Source organism: Petaurus breviceps, unplaced genomic scaffold (genome assembly GCF_028583685.1).
Source record: "Petaurus breviceps papuanus isolate PSGF00001 unplaced genomic scaffold, PetGlider_PUasm1.0 90416, whole genome shotgun sequence".
In the NCBI taxonomy this organism is placed as follows: Eukaryota; Metazoa; Chordata; class Mammalia; order Diprotodontia; family Petauridae; genus Petaurus; species Petaurus breviceps.
The window spans coordinates 3,460,264-3,483,547 of NW_027187244.1; the positions used below are offsets into that span (position 1 = coordinate 3,460,264).

Here is a 23,284-nt window from a genome sequence, read left to right on the forward strand (position 1 = left end):
CTTATTCCTATTGAATTTGGCTTGAGGAGGGAATAAAATACACACTAAATATGGTATCTCACCCTGCAGGAGAGTAGGGGAGCAAGGGGATGAGAGGGGGGAAGATGGAAGGGAGGGCAGGCTTTGGGGGAGGGAAGTTGGAAGCACCCACTTTTGAAAAGGGACAAGATCAAAGTAGAGAATAGAACAAGTGGGAGGTGGGATAGGAGGGAGGGAAATATAATCAGTCTTTTACAATATATCTACTATGTTATTGTTTTGCATTAGCCACACTTGTACAACCTATACTGAACTGCTTATCTTCCCAGTAGGGTGGATGACAAGGGAGGAAGGGAATGAATCTGGAATTCAAAGTTTTAAAATAAAATATTCAAATATATACTATTATTAATACTGTTTTACATGTAAATGGGAAATAAGATATACAGGCACTGGGGCATAGAGATCCACTGGAAAAATCGAAAAGGGTATGGGAGAAAATATGGGAGAGAGCAGATTGAAGGAGGGTATATCCTGTGGGACTGCTATTTTGGGGCAGTGGGTAGGGGAAAAAGGGAGAGAATATTTGTAACTCAAAATCTGGCGGAAATGAAATATGTAAATCAGAAGTTAATAAAGCATTTGAAGTGAAAGAAAAAAAATTGAGAGAAAAAATACAATAAAAGAATTTTGATGCTATACCACTGTTTGCATATGTGGTTAGTATTGATATTATGTCATTGTCTCTGGTAACTTTTAGCAAAATGTACTTTCCCTTCTGTGATGGGAATGGAAATTTTAAGATCTTCCTTGCCCCTTAAAAACCTAAGGAAATTTGAAGACATTTCTTTCTTCAAAGATCTTCTCTGACCCTAGAAGGTGAATGTAATCACATGGAACCTGTGGGGGGAGGAGTTTGCTGAAGGGTAGAGCAGAGCCCTGTGATAGTAATGGCATTTAAAGATTCCCCTGTATTGGCTTAGTTTTTCAAATTGATTGTGTTAAAACCCAGAGCTTGTTAATCCCACCTGTGGGATGGACTTGTTGACTTGAAAAGAGAGACACGAACTGGGAGGAGCTGGTGACGTAGATTTGGAGAGACAGGAGAGAGGCAGAAGAACTTTTTGGAAGCAGCACCTTGTGGAGGCAGAGAGAGAGACTGAGAAGGATTGCTGAGGGCCACTTTGAATTGCCCTGGACTTTTGAGACCTGCCCCCTGAGCTGCCAAGGACTGAGGAGACATGGCTGTTTTGCTGGTACTTTGTCTGTCTGTTTTGATGTTGTTTTGCCAAATTTGTCTACTGGTGAAAGACAGTCCTGTTGTTGAAGAAGTCCTGGAACCTGGCTTTTGGTTAAGAAGCCCTGAGACTGTCCTGCAGACAGAGAGTGAATACTGTCCACTGGTGAAGGACAGTGCTGTTGTTGCAGGGGTCTGGAGACTGTCCTGCAGAGTGAATACTGTCCACTGGTGAGGGACAGTGCTGTTGTTGCAGGGTTCTGGGAACCTTTCTGTTGGTTCAGAAGCCCTGAAGAAGGATTTTCTTGTTGTATGTTTACAGAAATCCTGGGAGAGGGTTTTGCTAATGTTTTCAGGGGTTCTAGGACTGTCCTACAGACAGAGGATGAATTAATGAAGGGACTGGCAATGTATCTTGTGGCCTTGCTAAGCCTTGTCTCCCCAGGAACTAAGATTGCTGAGAACTTGCCTAGTGTCAAGATGAAGAAAAGACCTCCATTTAAGTATTAAGTGCTGTGCTTAAACTTGATGTAACTCTGGGGTGGATTCAATTGTGATCCAGGGGTGGGGAACTTTTGGCCTTTTTGTGTTCTATGGTTGAGCAAATGAATGTACTTTACTTAGATTGGAAACTAATCTCCATTTGAGAAGAGGGGCTTTGTGGTGGACTAAATGAAGGTACAGCCTAGGGGTAAAGTAGTATTTAGAACCAGGACTTTGTAATTGATTGAATGATTGGAAGGTCCTGGGGTGGGGTAGTACTTGGAGATTATTTAATCACCCTTAGTAAATGCTGTATTTTGAATGATGTCATGTTTTGATCTTCTCTGTTCTTGGTTGGTCGCTGAATGAAATGGAGAGCACCTATGCTGGTATTTTGAACCTTGGGAAGTTGCCTTTCCTTGGCATTACATTACATTACAAGCCCACAGGAAGAAGAAAGTCAGAGCAGTTAGAGAAAGAGGCAGGAAAGGAACCACCCAGGCAGAAAGCTAGGCTGGTGTGTCTTGGTTTGTGGGAAGGCTAAAGGATGGTGTGGCTCTCTGTACTGTTATGGTATATTAACTTTTTTACTACTATGGTATATTAACTTTTTTACTACTATGATGGATTTGCTGCTCTGGTTTTAGGATATTGTTTCCTGTTGTCTGAATAAATATTTTTCTTCTGTCTTCTGAAAAAAAAATGTAAGGGAGCGAGGTGAGGGTCAAAAAAGTATATGGAAATAGCCTTAAAGTACATAAAGCAAAAATAATTATAGGAACAAACTGTTATAAGCAAGAGGTGACAAAAATCATAATAAAAGAAGAAAACAAAGAGGTAAATATGAATATATTTCTCAATTTTAAATGAGAATTTATTAAATATTCTAATAATACAAAAGCAGATTGGTTAAAAAAACAAAACCCTACAATATGTCACTTACAAGAAACACATCTAAAATTCAAAGACATAGAATAAAAATAAAGAGACTTCAGCATAATTTAGTATGCATAAAAGATAAAAAATAAGAAACTAGATTATGCTGAAAAATAACCAACAAAACAAAACCAGTATTCAGCAATGTGCTCCAAATACCATTTTATCTAAATTCATAAAAGAAAAAATTTACTGAATTATAAAAAGACCTAGATAATAGCAAAATAAGAACTGGAGATTGAATATTTTAGTGCTTTTTCTATTATGTCTCATTATTTCCTGGAATTCCTGGTTTGACATTTTTATTTTTAGCATTTCCACATATTGATACATTCAAAACACTTTGGGGAATGAAATAATTCAAATTAGCCAGATTTTACATTAAAAAATTCTCTCTGTCTAAAGGATGACTATAAAGCCAAGAAGGAGTAGGTTTCCAGAGTACTATTGCTATGCATATCTTTAAGGTTCTGATCACATATTATAGTGAACTCTATTTATTCAAAAGTAAACTAAGACAAAACATTCACAAAAACCAAAGCACAGTACGGCATTCACAATGTTATAACATAGCAATTTATCGCTAACGTGGCCACATAGATTTCACCAAAGTGTCCACATAGCTTTAAACCAAATATTTCATTCAGTAAGTCCTTAATTCAATCATCCTTAAGGAGCAAGCCTCCTTAAGGGACACAAATTACAAAGATCAAAGTTCTCCACCCCTGGGTCACATTGTCTTAATCTCCCAGTCAAAGAGCCTTCTTTCTTCTTGATTGGAGATTAGTTTTCAATCATCCTTAACATAATCATCCTTAAGAGGTACAAGGTACAGAATACAAAGTTCTCCCACCCCTAGGCCACAGTAAATCATAATCTTCTCAGTCAGACCTAAGTATCCAAGGAGAGGTTTATTCATCTTACTCAAGTCTGGCTGGAAAATTCCATGGTTCTTCTTCCATGGGTCCAGTTCCTGCCTGAATCTACCCAATTGTCACCTGTATTCACAGGTAGACAGCTCTCAGCTCCTCATCTAGCTCCTCTTCCAGTTCTATATTGGAGCTCACAGTGTCCAGTCCACCTGAAGTCCTTCACAGTTTCTGTTTCTGGGAAGAGAAAGCTTAACAGAGACACAATAACATCCATGAACATTGCTGGCACCATCATCAATTCACTATTTGCCTGTGAAATCAACACAGACCAACAAGGTCTGAGAACTCAATACACATCTTCAGTTTGATCCCAAGACCTCTGAAAACCTCCTCCAGAAGTTCTGTAAATAGACAACAAGAAAATCCCCTTTTAGGGCTTCCAGTAAGGCTCCAGGGCTTCTGTATAAAGTATTACAAACAAAAATCAACACAGAGAGAACAGACAGTGCTGGCCTCCACAACCATTCCCCTTATCAGTTCTGCTGTCTCCCAGCTTTGTCTTCCCTTTATATATGGTCATAAGCTCCTCCCTGTTCCATCAGCAAGTTCCTCCCACTATGGATTTCACAAGATCTGTTTCTAAACAAAGACTTGATATAATCAAGGGCAAGGCTCAATTGAAAGAAGGTGCTAATTACCTGTCTGTTTGCCATTACAGACTCAGATAAAAATGTTTATTGTCTTCCTTCTATACCAAGTATACCAAGTTTTCTCAGGATATAAGATTTAATAGCATCCTATTTTAAGGAGCACAAGTTTCACTTCCAAATAGAGTCAAATTAAAACACTGGCATTCCTAATATTAGAGCTGCTTTAATTGTAAAAGTCCAATCTTAAAGTTAGTTTCAAATTCTTTTTTTTTTTGGTGGGGGGAAGAGAGATTATAAAATTTTCAAAATATTGAAAAAAACATATTAGTGATTACTGTTACTTCTTTAGGCTTAAATAATTAAAAGTTATGTCAGTAATGATTTTATTAAGGGAAATTTGGATTCAGTCAAAGGTTAGAACTTGAGAACCTAGAGGGTCACATGTGACCTTGAGGCTGCAGGCTCCCCACCCCTGGTTTAACTTTTTCTTCAAAAGTTTCTTCCTCTCATTCAGCTCGATCTCATTCTTGTCCATTTGTTTGTCTTTAAGCCCTACAAAATTTTCCTTTTGCATTTTTTGAAGATGAAAAAAAATCCCCAAACCCTCAAGATCTCCTCCAAAATTTTTTCTTCTTTAAAAAAAATAATCTTAGTTTTTCCAGTTATATGTAAAACAACTCTATCCTTTTTTCTACAACTTTGAATTCTAAATTCTATTCTTTCCTCCCTTTTTTTTACTGTCCCTAAGACAGTAAGCAATTTGATAAATGTTATACATGTGCAGTCATGCAAAACATATCCATTGTGAAATAAAACAAAGAGCACAAAGAAAAAAAAATAAAGTTTAAAGGAACAGTATGCTTTGATATGCATTGAGATTCCATCAGTTCTTTCTCTGAGGTGGATAGAATTTTTAATCACAGGTCCTTCAGAATTATCTTGGATATTTATATTGCTGAGGAAAGGCAAGTCATTCTCAATGGATCATCGTGCACTGTTGTTACTGTTTTCACTGTTCCAGTTATGCTCACTTCACTTTGCATCAGCTCATGTTATATCTTTCAAGGTTTTTTTTTTCTGAAAACATCCTGCTGATAATTTATAACACATTTACATACTCCTAAATTCCAGTTCTTTACCAGCACCAAAAAAAGGTGTTAGAAATATATTGCACATATAGGTCCCTGTCCTTTAAAAAAAATAAACCTCTTTGGGATGCAAATCTAGGCTAAAATGGTCTGCACAGTTTTGTAGCCCTTTGGCATAGTTTCAAATTGCTATACTGAATGGTTGGATTGGTTCACAACCCCACCAACAATGCATTAGTGTCCAAATTTTCACATATCCCCTCCAATATTTGTCATTTCTCTTTTCTGTCATATTAGCAAATCTGAAAGGTGGGAGATGATAATTCAGAATTATTTAATTTGGATTTTTATATTCATTAGCAATTTACAGTATTTTTTTCAAATACCTCTATATAACTTTGAATTCTTCATTTCAAAAGTACCTGTTCATAAGATTTGATGATTTATCAATTGGGGAAAGATCCTTATTCTTTTTTTAATTAAATTTTATGTTTATTTTAATTTTGCATCATTCATTTCTACAAGATTTTGACTTTCAAATAGTCTCCCCATCATTCCCCTACACACCACCCCAAAATAGTGATCCCACTGTATACCACCTCCCATGATCTTCTCTCTCCTATATCCTCCCATATCCCCCTCTAACTTTCTGGTAGGGCAAGATGGATCTCTATACCACAGTGCCTGTATATCTTATTTCCCAGTTGCATGTAAAAAACTTTATGTATGTGTGTGTGTGTGTGTGTGTATAAAACATTTGATTTTAAAAATTTGAATTATAGATTCTTTCCCTTCCTCCCTCATCACCCACTTACTGGGAAGATAGCCACATCAATATAGGTTATACATGTGGAGCTATGCAAAACATTTCCATAGTGGATATACTGTGAAAGACTGACTATATTTCCTTCCATCCTATCCTGCCCCCCACTTTTTCTATTCTCTACTTTGACCCTGTCCATTTTTAAAAGTGTGTGCTTCTAATTCCCCCCCAAACTGCCCTCCCCTCCATCTTCCCCCCTCTCATCCCCTTCCCCCCTACTCTCCTGTAGGGTGAGATACCCTATTTAGTGTGTATGTCATTCCCTCCCTGAGCCAAATTCAATGAGAATAAGGTTGACCCATTCCCTTTTGCCTTCCTGTTCTTCCCCTCCATTGCAATAGTTTTCCCCATTCTGTCTTTCCCCATCTCCTCTCATTATATTCCTTTATCACCTCTCAATTTCAACTTTTAGGTATCATCCCTTCCTGTTCAACTGGTCCTGTGCCCTCTATATATGTATACCTGTACACATATATACACACACTTATGTATGTATTCATTTGCCCCTATTCCCAACTATACAGACATCTATATGTATATATAGATATAGATACACATTTATATTCCCTTCAACTATTATACTGAGAAAAGTTTCATAAGTTACAATTATCATTTTTTCCATGTTGGAATGTAAATAGTTCAACTTTGATAAGTTCCTTATGATTTCTTTTTCCTGTTTAACTTCTCATGCTTCTCTTGCTTCTTATGTCTAAATGTCAAATTTTCTATTCAACTCTGTTTTTTTTTTTTCATGAAGAATGCTTGAAAGTGCTCTATTTCATTGAATGAACATATTTTCCCTTGAAACATGATACTGCTTTGCTGGGTAGGTGATTCTTGGTTTTAATCCCAGCTCCTTTGACCTCCGGAATATCATATTCCAAGCCCTATGATCCCTTAATGCAGAAGCTGCCGGGTCCTGTGTTATCCTGATTGTGTTTCCACAATATTCAAATTGTTTCTTCTTGGCTGCTTGAAATATTTTCTCCTTGATCTGGGAACTCCGGAACCTGCCTGGCTATAATATTCCTAGGAGTTTTCTTTGTGGGATCTTTTTCAGGAAGTGATAGGTGGATTCTTTCAACTTCTATTTTGCCCTCTGGTTCTAAAACATCAAGGCAATTTTCCTTGAGAATTTCTTGAAGGATGATTTCTACATTCTTTTTTATCATTGCTTTCAGGTAGTCCAAAAATTTTTTAATTGTCTCTCCTGGATCCATTTTCCAGGTCAGTGTTTTTTCAATGAGATATTTCACATTGCCTTCTATTTTTCATTTGTTTGGATCTGTTTCATGGTATCTTGATTTCTCACAAGGTCACTAGCTTCCTTTTGCTCCAGTCTAATACTGAAGGAGTGATTCTAATAAGTGAGCTTTTAAGATTCTTTTTCCATCAGGCAAATTCAGCTTTTTAAGGCATTCCTCTCCTCATTGCCTTTTTGAGCCTCTTTTGCTGTTTGAGTTAGTCTATTTTTTAAGGTATTATTTTCTTCACTCAAGTTGTTGACTCATTTTTCATGATTTTCTTGCATCCTTCTCATTTCTCTTCCCAATATTCCCCCCAACTTCTCCTTTTTTTGCAGGGCAATTGCGGTTAAGTGACTTGCTCAAAGTCACATGAGGAGTAATTGTGTCAAGTGTCTTAGGCCAAATTTGAACTCAAGTCCTCCTGCCTCCAGGGCCAGTGCTCTATTCACTGTGCCACCTAGCTGCCCCCTTACCCCACTTCTCTTATTTGGTTTTCAGAGTCCTTCTTAAGCTCCTCTATGGCCTGTAACCAGTTTATATTTTTCTTGGAAGCTTTTGGTACAGGAGTTCTGACTTCATTGTCTTCCTGCCATTCCATACTTTGATCCCTTTTTGTCCCCCAAAAGGGAATCCAGAGTTGGATTGCTGTGCTTGCTGTGCTTGCTTTGCTTGCTCATGTTGCCACTCAATTATTTGACTTTTGAGCTTTTTGCCACAGTAGAACTCTGCTTCCAGAGAGGAGAGCTTTGTCCCAAATTGCTGGGGTTTTTGCAGCTGCTGGAGCTATTAGTGGGCTGCCCTCTCTGAAGCCTCCATCCACTCTTGCTCATTTGTCACACACCCAAGGACCCTCACTTTCAATCCATATCCAAGCAGGTTAAAAGAAGAGCAATTACCCCTCAGAATGGTTGCTTCGTACCCCTACAGTCTGCAGTCCAGGAGCTCTGAAGGAGACACACAGCTGCAGCCGACATGCCTCAGCTGCTTCTCCCTCTGGGGGCAGAGGCAGGACTGCACTCAGGGATTCCCTGTTCCCAAAGTCTACACTGACCTCTCACTTTGTCTTTGGCATCTATAAGTTGGTAATTCTGGAAACCACCAAAGCTGTTGGTGATCTACTCTCCTATTGTCCCTCTAGCTGTGGCTGGTCAGGCCACCATGAGGTTAAAACTCCAGGCTCATGCTGGGCTGGGCTCTTCTAGTGGGCTTTGATGAACCCTTCATGTCTGCCTACTGGGCTGTCTTCAGTGGGATATTTGTTTCTCTCTATCATTTTGTGGGTACTGTAGCCCTAAAGTTTGTTTAGAGTCATTTTTTAGGTATTTGAGGTGGTTATGGAGGTATACAGGAAGTTTTCCTGCTTCTATGCCACCATCTTGGCTCTTCCCCCAAGTTTCTTATTCTTATAAATGTCTTTCAGTTCTCTACACATTTGAGAGATCAGGCCTTGATCAGAGAAACTTGTAATCTCCCCTCACCCATTTTATGCTTTCCTTCTAATCTTGAGTATACTGGCTTTATTTGTACAAAAAGCTTTTTCATTTAATGTAATAAAAATTAAACATTTTATATCCTATAATACTTTCTATTTCTTGTTTGTTCATAATTCTTCCCTTATCCATAAGTCTGACAGATAAATTATTCCTTGTTCTTCTAAGTTGTTTATAGTATCATGCTTTATGTGTAAATTAGGTACCCACTTTGGCCCTCTTTTGGTATATAGTGTGAGGTATTGGTGTATGCCAAGTTTCTGGCAAACTGCTCTCCAATTTTCCCAGAAAATTTTATCAAATAGTGAGTTATTGTTCCATAAGTTTGAATCTTTGCATTTATCAACAAAAGATAGAGGTGATTATAAAAATTTAACTACTACAAAAATACATGGTCAAAGGACAAAGAATCCAACCAAAAGGGGTTACTATGGGAATAGAAAATACTAGGGCTTGTCTTCAGAAGAAGATACTGAAGCAAAGAAATCCTCTCCTACACCAAAAAGTAATGTCAAATGGTCACCTGCCCAAAAATAATGCATTGAAATACTTTAAAAAGACTTTAAAATGGAATGACAGGGATTAAGGTAAAACTAAAAAGAAAAATTAGAATAATCCAAGAAGATCAAGAAGATAATGCAAAGAAAGTCAACAAATTGGACAAGGAGATTCAGAATCCAGAATCCAGAAGGAAATAACTCCTTGAAAATCAGAATTGGTCAAGGGGAAGCCAGCAAAGTTATAAGAGATCAAGAAATATAATATAATTATATTTATATAGAAATATAATTTATACGTGTTTGTATGTATGCATATATGTACATGCATGTATATGTGAATGTACATGTATGCATATACATACATGTGTGTGTACAAAGAATGCAAAAACAGAAAAGAATGTGAAACATAAGACAAGCGAGTGATCTGGAAAATAGATCAAGAAGAAAAAACATAAAAATAATTTTACTAGCTGAAAACTATGATCAAAAAAAGGAGTTTGATACAATAATAAAAGAAACAATTAGAGAAAATTTTTCCTGAAGTATTAGAACAAGAAGGGAAAGTAGAAATAGAAAAAAACCACTGATTACCACCTTTAAGAGATAGTATGAGGAAAACTCACAGGAATAATACAAATTCCAAAACCCGAGATCAAGAATAAAATGTTAAGAGCAACAAGAAAAAAAATGGACATATGGCAATACAGTTAGAATCACACAAGACCTAGTAGCGGTGACACTAAAAGATCAAGGTCTTGGAACACTATATAGCAAAGAGTGAAAGAACTGGGCCCCTACTTGAAAATGTAATATCCAGCAAAACTAAGCATGATTCTGAATGAAAAAGAAAATGGACATTTAATAAAATATCAGATTTTCAGGATTTTGTTAAAAAAAACTAAACTTAATAGAATATTTGACATAAAAGATATAAGAGAAACATAAGGTACATATTAATGACCAATTACAACAAAATCAATAAGGATAGACTGTTTATCTTATATATATATATATATATATATATATACACATACACATATATATGTAAATGGTAATATCTACATTTAAGATTATTATTAATTAGGTAACTCATAAGAAAGATTGAGTTAGACTTGACTATGATATGATTTCAAAAAGTAAAACCTTTCAAGAAAAGCTAAAAGAATAAATAACTTATATAAATGAAGTAAGAGAGGAAAAACCAATACAGAGAAATTAGATGGGGAGGGGGTCTGACAGTTCTGGAAACCTACTTTCATTGGGAATGGGTTTAATAGAGGAAAATGTATGTGTGTGTGTGTGTATGTGTGTATAAGGGTATAAAAATCTTCTAAATGTAGAAATTAATAAAACATTAATGGAATAGGGAGGGGTGAGAGGGTAAAGGTGGGATCTTTAGAGGGGAGAGTGAATGAATAGATCAAAGGGGTGTAGAAAAGGTTTTTTTGATTTATAGAATGGGGAGAATATGGGAGGTGTTGTAGGGAGCAGATTAAGTAATAGGAGGGCAAGGTAGCAGGTAGAAGTTAAGTAGAAGAATTAGGAAAGACAGAAAAAAAGGATATACACAAGCAGAAAAACAAAGATTAAGAGTAAAATCTTTTAAGAAAAGTATATATTTATATATTATGTATGTGTACATATGTATATGAGTATGTATATATCAAAATCTATATATAAATATATCCAAGCTTAATTGTAGTCTGGGGGAGGGAAGAAGGAGGAAAAAAGAACAAAGTAAAAAGTGTGCAGCAGAGAACAAAAGAAATCACAGGGAAAAAAAGCAAAGGAAGCAAAGAAAAAATGGATTCTTTTCAACATAAGCTGCAGTATTTAATATATAGGCTTTCTTGAAATGTAAAGTTATTACTGTATGTATTTTGAATCCTCTCCTTCATTCTGATATATATGACATTTCTTTTTCTTTTCTTATTACATATTTTTCTTTTTCTTATTATACAATATATATTTTCTTGTTTTCTTATGTATAATATATACATATAAACATATAACATATGCTTAAAATTTAAGTTTATAATGTTTCTTTTTCTTTTATTATTATGTATTTAAGTTTTAGTATTTGTCTAAATTTTTTTAAAAGAGTAAAAAAAGAAAGTAATGGTGAAGTTGGGCAGAGGAGAAGATTGGGGGAAAGTAAGATTTTTTTTTTTGCTTTTTTGATAAGTTGAGTTAGAGATACCTTAAGACATACAAAATGTCCAAAAAAGGAGTTGGAGATGTGTGACTTGATCTCAGAAGAGATACTATGACTGGATCTCTGGATCCAGAAATCAACAGCATAGTGATGAACATTAAACCCATGGCAGTTGGTGAGATCACAAAGTGAGAAAATATAAAGGAAAAATGGAGATGTCTCTAGGACAAAACTTTGGGGAACATCTGCAGTGTACATGATGTAGACTGAAAGAAGACTGAGAAAGAGTAATCAGATAGGCAAAGAGAAAAAAAGAGAAGTCAATGTTGCAAAAACCCAATAAAGAGAAAGTATCTACAAGGAAGTGATCACTACTACCTATCAATTGTTGCAGAGGTCAAGAATGATTTTTGGAAAAGGCCATAAAATTTAGCAACTAACAGATCATTTTAAATTTTAGAGAAGGTACTTTCACTTAAATGATGAGTTAAAAAGCCAGATTGCAAAGTGTTTAGAAGAGATTGAAAGGAGAAGAACATTTGGTAAAGGACATGAAAGACATATAACAGTCAGAGGGATGGAAGAATAGTGAGGTGTTTTTTTTCTTTTAATTAAGAGAGGTGTTGGCACATTTGTAGATAGTAGATAATGAGTCAGTTAATAGGGGAAAATTAAATATAAAAGTGAAAATAATAGATCAGTCTGCTGTAAAAGACAGGAGAGGATCAGAGTAAAACTACCTTTTCTTTCAAAAACAGAGTAAAAGAGGAGATAATTGGGGAAGACATTAGATGGACTTGAGATGAAGAAGAGAGAAGAGAAGGGTTTTCCCAGGGAATAATTATAATATTTAGGAGGAAGTAGGGCAAAGTCTTTAGCTAAGAGGGTTGGATGAGAGGGTTCTGTGGGAGGCTTGAGGGAAAAATGAGAAATCTTAGAACAGTCACGGTGGAGAGTGGTATGGTGAATGAGTTAAGAAGGGGGGGATCTTATTTCCTGTAGGGAAGACCTAGTCAAAATAAGATACATACATTTGTGGTAGACCTAGTCAGAATGGTTTCCTGATTTTCTCCAACTCCATTCCATAGTACATTAATGTGAGTAAGTGAAGGAGGTAGAGGAAAAGAGTATTTGAGTTTGGCATGGTCTGATTGGCATTAGACAAGAGGGCAAGAGATTAGAATGTGTAGTTGAACTGGTCTACCAAGGGATGAGGATAGTACAGAAAAGAGATTTAAGGTATTGCAGGAGTTGTGGCCTGGTAGAACAAAAAGGTATAGTATACGGATGCCACAATGAATGAGAATGTATCTTAGAAAACATAAACATTAAAGTGGAACACTTGTGGTTCAATATCAAGAGTCTGGCCATACCTATGTGTAGCTGAGGTTTACTAGAGGAGTAATTAGTTATGGGCATTAAGTAAATTGTGAAACTGGAAAGTCGGGGTATCTAAGGGGACTATCATATGTTGAAGTCTCTTTGTATGAATGTAGGTGATGAGAAAAACTCAGCCAAACACTGTACTCATTGAGAGTGGAAAGACCATGCCCTAAAAGTCTATAGGTAATAGCCACCAGGAGAGTGATTAGCCTTGATAAGGAGACAGACCCATCTCTTCTTCAGAGCCTAAAGAAGATGTGGAGATATTGGGGGCTAATATCAAGGGGTCCAGAAATGAGAAGGGGAGAAGATAGAGTTCTAAGCAAATAACTTCAATTTTCTGTGAAGTTTGATCTGTAATCTTGAACTAAGAAGCGGGGGGGGGGGGTTTGCTGTGAGAAGACTGAAGAAGAAAGAAAAACCTTAAAGAGTGGCTGTGGTGAGTGGGGATAGAGAATCAATAAGGTGTGGGGGATTAAAAGGAAAACCTTCCTCAGTGAGGGACTTTCCCTACTAACTCAGTAAAGCTCTTTCTTCTTTTGGGTTTTCTGATTACATTAGAGAGAAAGCTTTAATTAGATAATCAGGTACTAATACGCTTTACCACTTGTTTATACACATTTAGTTTAGTCTTTAGGCCCCACAGCAACCATTAAATGGAAGTGGGAGAGGTCACAGTGCTATAGGAGGCATCAAATGTTCAAACTGTCATTCTGAAATCCATTAAATAGTAGGGTTTCTGATACTTCAGATAGTAATGAAAAATTATAGTCTACATAATTGCACAAAAATGACAATTTTTACTTGTATACTTAAATGGATTTTTTCAGCAATGCAATCTACTTGTTAGTAATCAATTTGAAACTGAGTTTAAATGTGAGAGATTTCAACTGTATTGTTATGGTGTAGTTTTATATTTGTGGACATAAGATATATGAAAGAATAATATATGACAGGTAAGAAGTCAATTCAAAGATTGAGAACTAATACATGGGGGCGGCTATATAACACAGTGAATAGAGCTCCGGCCCTGGAGTCAGGAGGACCTGAGTTCAAATCCGGCCTCAGACACTTGACACACTTACTAGTCATGAGACTGTGGGCAAGTCACTTAACCCCAATTGCCCTTCAAAAAGCAAAAAATAAAAATTAAAAATAAAAAAAGAGAACTAATATATTGATTTACAAAATAAGAAATTTCACAGGTGTCCCAAAGATACTTTTCTGTCAGATGAAAGATATATTGAGAGTAAGGATGTGATCTGCCTTTTGAAAACCATCTCTACTTCACAGTATTGATAGTTCACAGATAAAGGAATGATACGGTATCCTTTTATAATAATATTAGGAGGGCATATATATATGTACGTTCATAAAATGTCAAAGTGTAATTCTGATTGAGTTATGGCTAGCATTTTCATAAAGATCTTGTCTCAAAATATTGTGAGCAAAAAACTGGTTTCAGTTTCAGGGGAATTGTTGGATAATTCATATAGGATCTGGAGTTAATTACCCCCCCCCAAAAAAAACCCACTTTTTTTGGCATTTCATATCTTCAAATCTTTGTATTCAGATGATTTTCTTCAGAGGAGGTCCAGAAATATAGGGAAGAAAAATAACTAATTCCAGTAATTTGAATCATAGAAAACTAAAAAAAATAGCAAAGACCAAGGATGTGAGCATTTTTTCCCTCTTCTTCCTAAAATTTCATCTTGTTTATAGAGGAGACCCTGTCTGAAATCTCTACGTGGCAATAATTTTACATTATTAATTTTAACAGTCAAGGTTATTTACCAATGTTTTATTTCTATCTCAATATTTCCTAGAGTATGTTTACTATAGAATATTTATTGGATGAATTAATCTATTGTAAAGTCAAGCATAAGTAGCTTTCCAGAGGACTGCTGCTGTGAATAGCGTTAAGGTTTTTATCACATAGCATAGTGAACTTTCTATTTATTCTGCAGTAAACTAAAGCAAAACATCTACATAAACCAAAGTTCAACATTCACAGTGAAATAACATAACTTTCTACAAAAAGTGGCCATACAGTTTTAAACAAAAGATGTCATTCAGGATACAAAGTCTCCCATCCCTAGGTCACATTGTGTTAATCTCAGTCAGTCAGAAAGTCTTCTTTCATCTTTATTGGAGACTAGCTTCCAATCATCCTTAATTCAATCATCCTTAAGGGGTACAAAGTATAAAGCACAAAGTTCTCCCACTCCTAGGTCACTGTAAATCATTATCTTGTCAGTAAACACCAAGTACCCAAGGAAAGGTCCTTTCATCTTGACTCAGTTCTGACTCCCAGACTTCATGGTTCCTCTTCCATGCTCTCAGCTCTTGTCTGAATTCACCCAACCAGTCACCTGGATTCACAGAGAGGCAGCTCCCAGTTCCTGTTCCAGTTCAAAGCTCAAGGTAACCAGTCTACCTCAAGCCCTTCAAAGTCTCTGCTCCTGGAAAGGGAAACTTAACAGAGCCACAACAATATCTACAACACATCAATCTTAGCAGAATTACAACAACATTTATATACCTTGCCAGCACTATCATCTCAATTCATTTTATGCCTGTGACATCAATACAAGACAGGGTGCATCTGTCTGACAAAGTAACACAATTCAACAGATAGAATGCTGCTTTCTGACAAATTAACACAAACAACAGACAGAAGGCTTCTGTCTGTCAAAGTATACAAATCAACACAGACAGAACAGACAAACAGAGTGCTGAACACCACAAGTGTTCTACTTCTCAGTTTTGCTCTGTTCCAGTTTGGGATCCTGCTTTTATATGGTGTTTCTCCTTCCTGATCCACCCTTCTTGTTGCATCAGCAAGTTCCTCCCACCTTCAAATCACAGATGGGGCTCAAAGGCAATTGAAGAGCTGAAACAAGGTGCTAAATACTTGAATACCTGACACAAGGTGCTAAGTAATCCTTTGCTTGCCGTTGCACCAATTTAACAGTTGGTGAATTAATAGCTTTCATCTTGTGTTTCATTTGGAAAATTGTGCAGTATTTTCAATGAGAGGCTGATTCCCCACTCTGTACACAGACTTCATTTGTGGGATGCTATTTAACTACAAATCATAAAACACAGTAGTCTTCATAAAACCAAAATTTACAAGGAGTAAATGGAGAGGTATATGGTAGGTATAAGTAGAGTATCACTTCTTATCAATAATTCAAAGACTAGAATTAAAAAAAAGTTATCTGCAAACTGTGATGAGCTGTCCATGCTATGAGAATGAAGGGTAACAAATGAATAAGCAGAAATGCTACACTTATTCTCACAAAATATTGAAAGACCCAGAGAAAGGTCCATAGAACAGGGGGAAGATTATCTATACTTAATAAATGCTTCCTTGAATTGAATTTATTTAAAAGTATCAAAAACATAAAGTTCGCATACTCTAAAAGTCAGAAGGGAATTCAAAAATCAAACATCACTAGGACTCCTTTCTCTAACACTGGTAACAAATAGCCATTTGGGCCCTGAATAAAACTCATTTAGTTGAGAGAATCTACTCCCTGCAGAAATAACCCATTATACTTTGGGGCGACACTAACCAGCTCAGAGAAGAGTAGGCTTAGAAAGACTTGGATGAAACATCATAGTTTTGAAGGAATATAATGGTGGAAAAGGATTATATTTCTTTCATTTAGCCCCAGATAGGAGAGGTAGGCATAATGGATGGAAATCATAGAAAAGTAGATTTATTTCAATTTAAGGGGGAAAATATAATTCCCTATCAGTGCTATCCTAAAGTTGAATAAGTTGATTCTGTGAGCTTTGCTTTTGGGATTTTCAGATCAGTTCAATTCAATGAAGCATTTATTAATCACCTATTGTATATAAGGCATTTTTGCTAGGGACAGAAAGACAAAAATGAAATAATACTTGCCCTCAAGGAGATTATTATAATTTATGAACTTCATGTATGTGATTTTGATAAATATGTAGTCTATTTTGGAGGAAAAAAAGCACTTGTTAAACTGTTAAACAACAGGTAAATATGTACTATGATGCAAACTGTAAGGTTTCACTGGGTCATTAAATGTCATCAGAACGATATAGGTGTTCTACAGACCACCAGTCCTAGAGAACAACTAGTATGTTTTTACACATGCCCTGTAAACATCCACCCTGAAAATTTAATTACCAGCAGGTGACCACAGATTGATGATATTTTTCTCTAAGACAATATGTAGTCACTTACTCATATTGATACTGTTATTATTGTGAAGTTGATACTGCTGTTTACTACTGATACTAGTTTAAAAATCCAAAGACACCTTCACTTAGAGAATGATATCAATAATTTTAAGATTTAGTCAAAATATAGAACACCTCATCAATCCACAACTTCCTTAACTAGCAATTTCACATGTTAAGAACTTGGAAGTAAAAGAAAGTTGACTGAATAACCAATTCCAACAAATAAAATGTTTCCACTTATCTCATAGAAGAGGTCCTCATGCTTTCACTTATACTGTCTTTCTTCATATTTTGTAAATGTTTAATGACCTTATATGTAGAAGTTTACAAGGGAGTAGAAGGTAAGGACATATTAGAGGTAGGTATGCTGTACTGAGTGATCATCATTACTGTGATAGGAATAGAAGAGAAAGAAAAGATATCAATAGTAATTACGAGAACTTTTTTTTTTTTTTTGGAGTGGCGATGGAAGGGCAATTGGTATTAAGTGATTTGCCCAAAATCACACAGCTAGTAAGTGTCAAGTGTGTCTAAGGCCAGATTTGAACTCTTGACTCCAGGGCTGGTGCTCTATTCACTGTACCACCTGGCTACCCCAAGAAACTTTTAAAAAATTACATGTCTAGTGCTTTATTTTACAGTAAGCATTCTTAATCTTGTATGAACTTGTATATATATATATATATTAATATTTTGATAACTATTTGATTTCCTTTGTAATTTTAAAGATTTTATGTATTTAAAAAATTTTGAGATTGAGTTCATAAATTTCACCAGATTGATAAGCATGCCTATGGTGCAAAATGTTAGGAACTTCTTGTGTTGAGAGAGAGAAAAAAAATATGGCTAAGGACAGAACACTTGAATTATTGAGTTTGAAATGGAATGATAAGCTAACAGAGTACACAGTGAAGGAAAAGCTAGAAACATCAAAGAACTAGGGGAACTGTAGAGTCTGAGGTAGGAGAGAGTCTTCATTACGATGTGAAACCAACAGTTTCACAAGCTATATAGAGACAAAAAAACAAAACTGCAGGCTACAAAAATGTCTATTGGATTTGGCAATTAAATCATCAGTAACTTTACAGAGCATAGTTTATCTAGATTTATAGTAACTGCAATCAGATTCTAAGGTTTGGAGGAGCAAATGGATGGTTATCAAGTGGGCAAAGATATCCCAAAGTGTTTGACAACAGAGAAAAGAGGGATGTTATGATAGGCTAAATATGGAAGGAAAGTCAAATTAAGTTTGTTAGGATTTTTTTTTTCTAGGAGGCACATTCCTAAATAGTTGCATGTCATATTTTTATTATCTAAACATATGTGTATACATATAATAATTATAAACTGTATACATATTATGTATCAATGTTCTAGTGTTGTATTTTAAACTAAAATTATTTTTTCTACAATTTTTTAAAGCACAGAACTGTTACACTCCGCAGACAACCTGTTGGGGGCTTAGGCCTAAGTATTAAGGTATGTTTTTTTCTTCTCCACTTTTCTTATTTCCTTTTTAAATTAAGTATGTGAATTGCAAACAATGTGAGTTACTGTTTCATTTTGATCAATGTGTTTTCCAGGGAGGTGCTGAACACAAGGTACCTGTCGTCATCTCAAAAATATTCAAAGATCAAGCAGGTAAAATAACTCCTCCCTACCAAAAAAAATTATATTATGCATTGTTATAGTATTTGAAGACCAAATTTATGGTATAGTTGAAAATGTGCACAAGTTATTGGAAGTCATTGATATCTCAAAAGATAATTGTGCATAAAAAGAATAGACATGATAAAATTGCTTTAATCCACTATATAAATTAATAAACACAAACATATCTTGAAATAGAGCTACTTATATTAAGCATCTCCCATCAAACAAAAGAGAAGTAAACATATGAGAGTTTCACTGGTAGTAACCTCCCTGGGGAGTGGAAAGTATAGAAGGTTCAGTATATGTTTTTGCTCATATGGGATATGAATATCTTTAGAATTAGTAAATTCAAATTCCATAATTGTATGGGTTGGCCAGAAATCAAGAGAAGAATGACTTTTCATAATCTCACTCTGTATCATTAAACTTTGAAAAGGTGTATCATTTCTTCTCCTTGATCAGTCTTTTCAAATGTTTAGATACCTTCCCTTGCCTTCTATCCATTCTTTGGACACTTTTATTTCCTCTTATTCACCTGGGAACAGATCTCTGGTCTCTTTTGTAGATCTACTCTTATGTACTAGTCATATGATTTCATATGCCTTGTCTCCTAAATAGTAACCAACACATACATTCCTTTAAACTGGGATGGTATATCAACATAGTTTATTCACTAAAATTGCCAGGCAACATACATTAAAAATAGCATAATAACATTAACAAAATTAAAATATTATTTGACAGAAAGCAGTAAGACATGATAGTGAAAGAACCCTAATAAATGTAGTAGTTAATGCCAAAGGGGTCAATGCCTAATTTACTGCCCAGCTCCTCTGAGGGCTAATCATTATATGGATAATCAATCTCACCCCAACAGTCTTTATCCTAGTGGCCACCAATCTCATATATATTTATGTTCCTAAAGATTCCATTCTCATTTTCTGTCCCTGACAGAAGCCCCTAGGGAAGCATACTGAATTTAATTTTCTTTTATATAGTACCCTTTGACTACTTCTACTCAGATACACCTTAAACAATTGGTCCAGTGCCTCCTACAAAATTCCTTTTCTTCCAAATGGCCTAAAATAAGCCCAACCTCCTTAGAGAATTAACCTATAGAATAATCTCAACCAGAAAGAGTAAATGCAATCTGCTATAGATTTACTAAAGAAATAAGATAATTCCCATAACATCCACAAGGGATCGAGGGAAGGAGAGGACTATTTTAATACAGGTCATCTGTGACATTCTGATTAGAGAAATATCAAAGAAAGATGACAATGGATTTTAAATTATTTTTCAGAATAATTGCATATATTTACTAGGAGAAAATGGAGGTCCCGTATTTTTTAGTTCAAATTATTTTCTATAAATCAGTGTGTGAATTCTTCAAAATTAATTTATATAGTGGATTAAAGATTTTTTTATATTCATGGGTGGGAAATATTTAAATGTTTTCTTACTGTTCTATAATATAGTTCTGCTTCAGTGTGGCTAAACTGAGACAATGTAAGTAGTGTTTTACAAATAATTAAATATTATATAATTGTTTACTGCTGTATTAATAATAAATAATAACATTTTATTATTATTACCACTACTACTGTTATTTCCAACCAAAGTTACATTTTTTGGAACATTATAGTGGATTGTACCTAAATAATATGCATTTTTCTTTGAGGAGGGTTTAAAAAAAACCCACCCCCATTTAAACTTTAGAACAGACAGGATTATATTTAATCAGGGATTTAGAACTAATGAAGATATAAACACAGCTGTTATCTGTACTCATGGGAAAGGTGATTCTCTTCTAGGCTATTCCATTTCTCTTATGTAGTTTCAGAAACCTGACATGAGTTTGAGAATTTTTAAAATAATTTTATGATAATGAGAAAAATAAGTTTTTGTGAACAGATAATTCAATTATCATTAATCAATTAAATCCTAAAAAATTAGAGAATGCAGCATGGGTGGGAGGGGGGACATAGAACTGGAATCTGAGAATATAAGGAGGTTTCAACTTCCAGTGATCCAGAATAGACAGAAATATGATACAAGTGTTCAGGTAGAGTTCAAATAAGACACAAGGAAATATTGAGAACAGAACTCCATACAGGAAATAGAGGAACAATTTCTAGTATACAATGAAAAGTTGGGCAGTTCACTTAGAAAAAAAAATGAATATCTTTTACTTACAATCAGGCTGCTTGAAGATTTACGTATACTTTAATGTGATTAAACTTGACCAAAGTATTTTCATCATATATTTCAAGTGTTAATAAGTTTAAAATCAATAGACTGTTCAGAAAGATAGTACTGAGTAAAGTTTTCCAGGTTAATGGAATTTAAATTCTACAGAAGGAAATAAATCAATAGTTACTTATGCTTATTTATTTCAGTACTACTGTAAAACTGTAAACTATCTGCTTGACTAATTAATAGCTAGAAAATAGTTTTTCAAAGAGTATTATATTTCCTTAATTTTTTGGAATAAATGTTTTCTATTCCTTATTTATATGAGCTGTTGAATTTCTGGCTATGAATTGGAAAGTATAATAAAAGTGTTGAATAGAAAGAGAAAAGGGGAATGATATGAGCAACCAGTTAAAACCTTGAAATTTTTAGATTTCATGCTGAATTGGAATAAAAATCACTTTTCATCTTTAGCTAAGTAAGTGAAGTAGGGAAGCTACAGCCAATAGAGTTGCTTGTGCCAGAATAACCATATTTCCCTTATTGACAGGCTTATTATACCTATAAATCAGGAGAATACTGCCTATGTGGTTGGTGTTGATTTTGGCATTTGATTCTCTCATATTATTCTTATAGAAAAAATAGAGAAATATGTGCCAGACAGTAGCATTTAGGAGGACTCAAACTTGTTAATTTCAATACATATAACAATATTTAATGATTTGTTGAAAATGAGGAAGGTGTCCAGTGGAGTGCTTCAGGGTTCCATGCTAGCATTTTTTTTCAGTGATGTCTATGGAAGCATTAGTCATAGATTCATACATTTATAACTGAAAAGAAAAGGATATTAGAAGAAATTTCCAGTCCCCTCATTTGATAGATGAAGAAACTAAAGCATATAAGTTCAGACTTCTAAAGCTAGAAGGAACTTTAGAAGGTCTAGTTCCACCTTCTCATTTGACAGGTGAAGAAAGTGAGAATCAGGGAGATGAAGTGAATCACCTAAGGTCACAAAACTAGTAAGGATCAAATGATATGCCTGTAAAATTTGCTGGTGACACCAAACTTAAAAGGATAATAAATACACTAGATTTCCTAATCCTGATGCAAAAAATCCTTTACTTGAGAGAACATTGGGTCAGACTGAATAAGGTAAAATTAATTCGGGATAAATGTGAAGTCTTTCACCAGAATACAAAAAAAATATATTTCGCAGTTACAGGATAGAGATGAAAGGCTTGACAAGAGCTCATCTGGAAAATATCTGGGGATATTAGTGCATTGTAAGCTCAGGTTGCTTTGCTATGGATTATAAAATAGATTGACAGTGGATAGATAGCATACATTAGAGTCAGAAAGACATAGTCTTGCCTCTGACACAACGAAACTGTGAGACCCTAGGCAAGTATTTAACATTTTAGTGTTTCAGACTACTCTCCAAGATACTTAAGTCATTGAACTGCATGGGTAGCTGTAGATCCCTTAGAAGGAGTTCCTTCTACCTAGGCAGGGAATTTTTTTTTTTATGATTCGTTTGCAAATAAGAAATTAGGATTAAGCCTTATAAAATTCCTTCCAGATCTAGAAAGGGGAGCTTATATGCTTCAGTTTTATTATGTGTAAAATGAGGGAATTTCCTTAATAAGAATTCCTTCTAGGGGAGGCTAGGTGGTGCAGTGAATAGAGCACCAGCCCTGAAGTCAGGAGGACCTGAGTTCAAATCCGACCTCAGACACTTTAACACAAAAACTAGCCGTGCGACCTTGGGCAAGTCATTTAACCCCAATTGCCCTCCAAAAAGAAAAAAAAAAAGAATTCCTTCTAGCAGCAATTCTTAAAGTGTACTCCAGAGACCCTAAAGGGTCCCTGAGATCATTTCAGGGCATCTGCAAAATCAAAACAATTTTTTTTAGTATTGTAATTTTAATTTCTTCTAAAAATGTTAAATGTATTATACACATATATGCATATTATACGTTATACATGTATTATATCGTTATAGTATATATTAAATGTATTATACATATGTGTGCATAAATGTGTATGCATGTGTGTGTATACACACACAGAGTTGGTTGTTGTCCTTCATTGTCAAAGAGGACCAAAATGACATCACCATGCTAGAGTCTGTTACAGTGTGTCTGTCTTTGGCTGATCAGACCAGTATAAGTTTGGAGTGTTCTACCACAGGTCAGGCACAACTAGTCCATATGAACATTTGGGATGGATTCTCTAAATTTGCACGTCTCATGATTCTTTTGAGCTAAATATATATTCTATATTTTTTGTAATGCATTTTATCATCTGTGCATATTGTACTCTATCACCACACCCAAATGAAATAGGTGCTCCTCAAAAGATAGAAAAA

At 35.1% G+C, this 23,284-nt stretch overlaps 1 protein-coding gene across 2 annotated transcripts in view; it reads left to right on the forward strand.

Moving 5' to 3' along the window:
• Positions 1-23,284, forward strand: part of LOC138177447 (gamma-2-syntrophin-like) — a 404,566-nt gene that overhangs the window by 239,438 nt on the left and 141,844 nt on the right. For both annotated transcript variants that reach the window (XM_069108636.1, XM_069108637.1), the window contains exons 3-4: positions 18,493-18,549; positions 18,654-18,711. In XM_069108636.1, the coding sequence (XP_068964737.1) occupies positions 18,493-18,549; positions 18,654-18,711 (115 nt within the window). The remainder of the gene's footprint in view (positions 1-18,492; positions 18,550-18,653; positions 18,712-23,284) is intronic.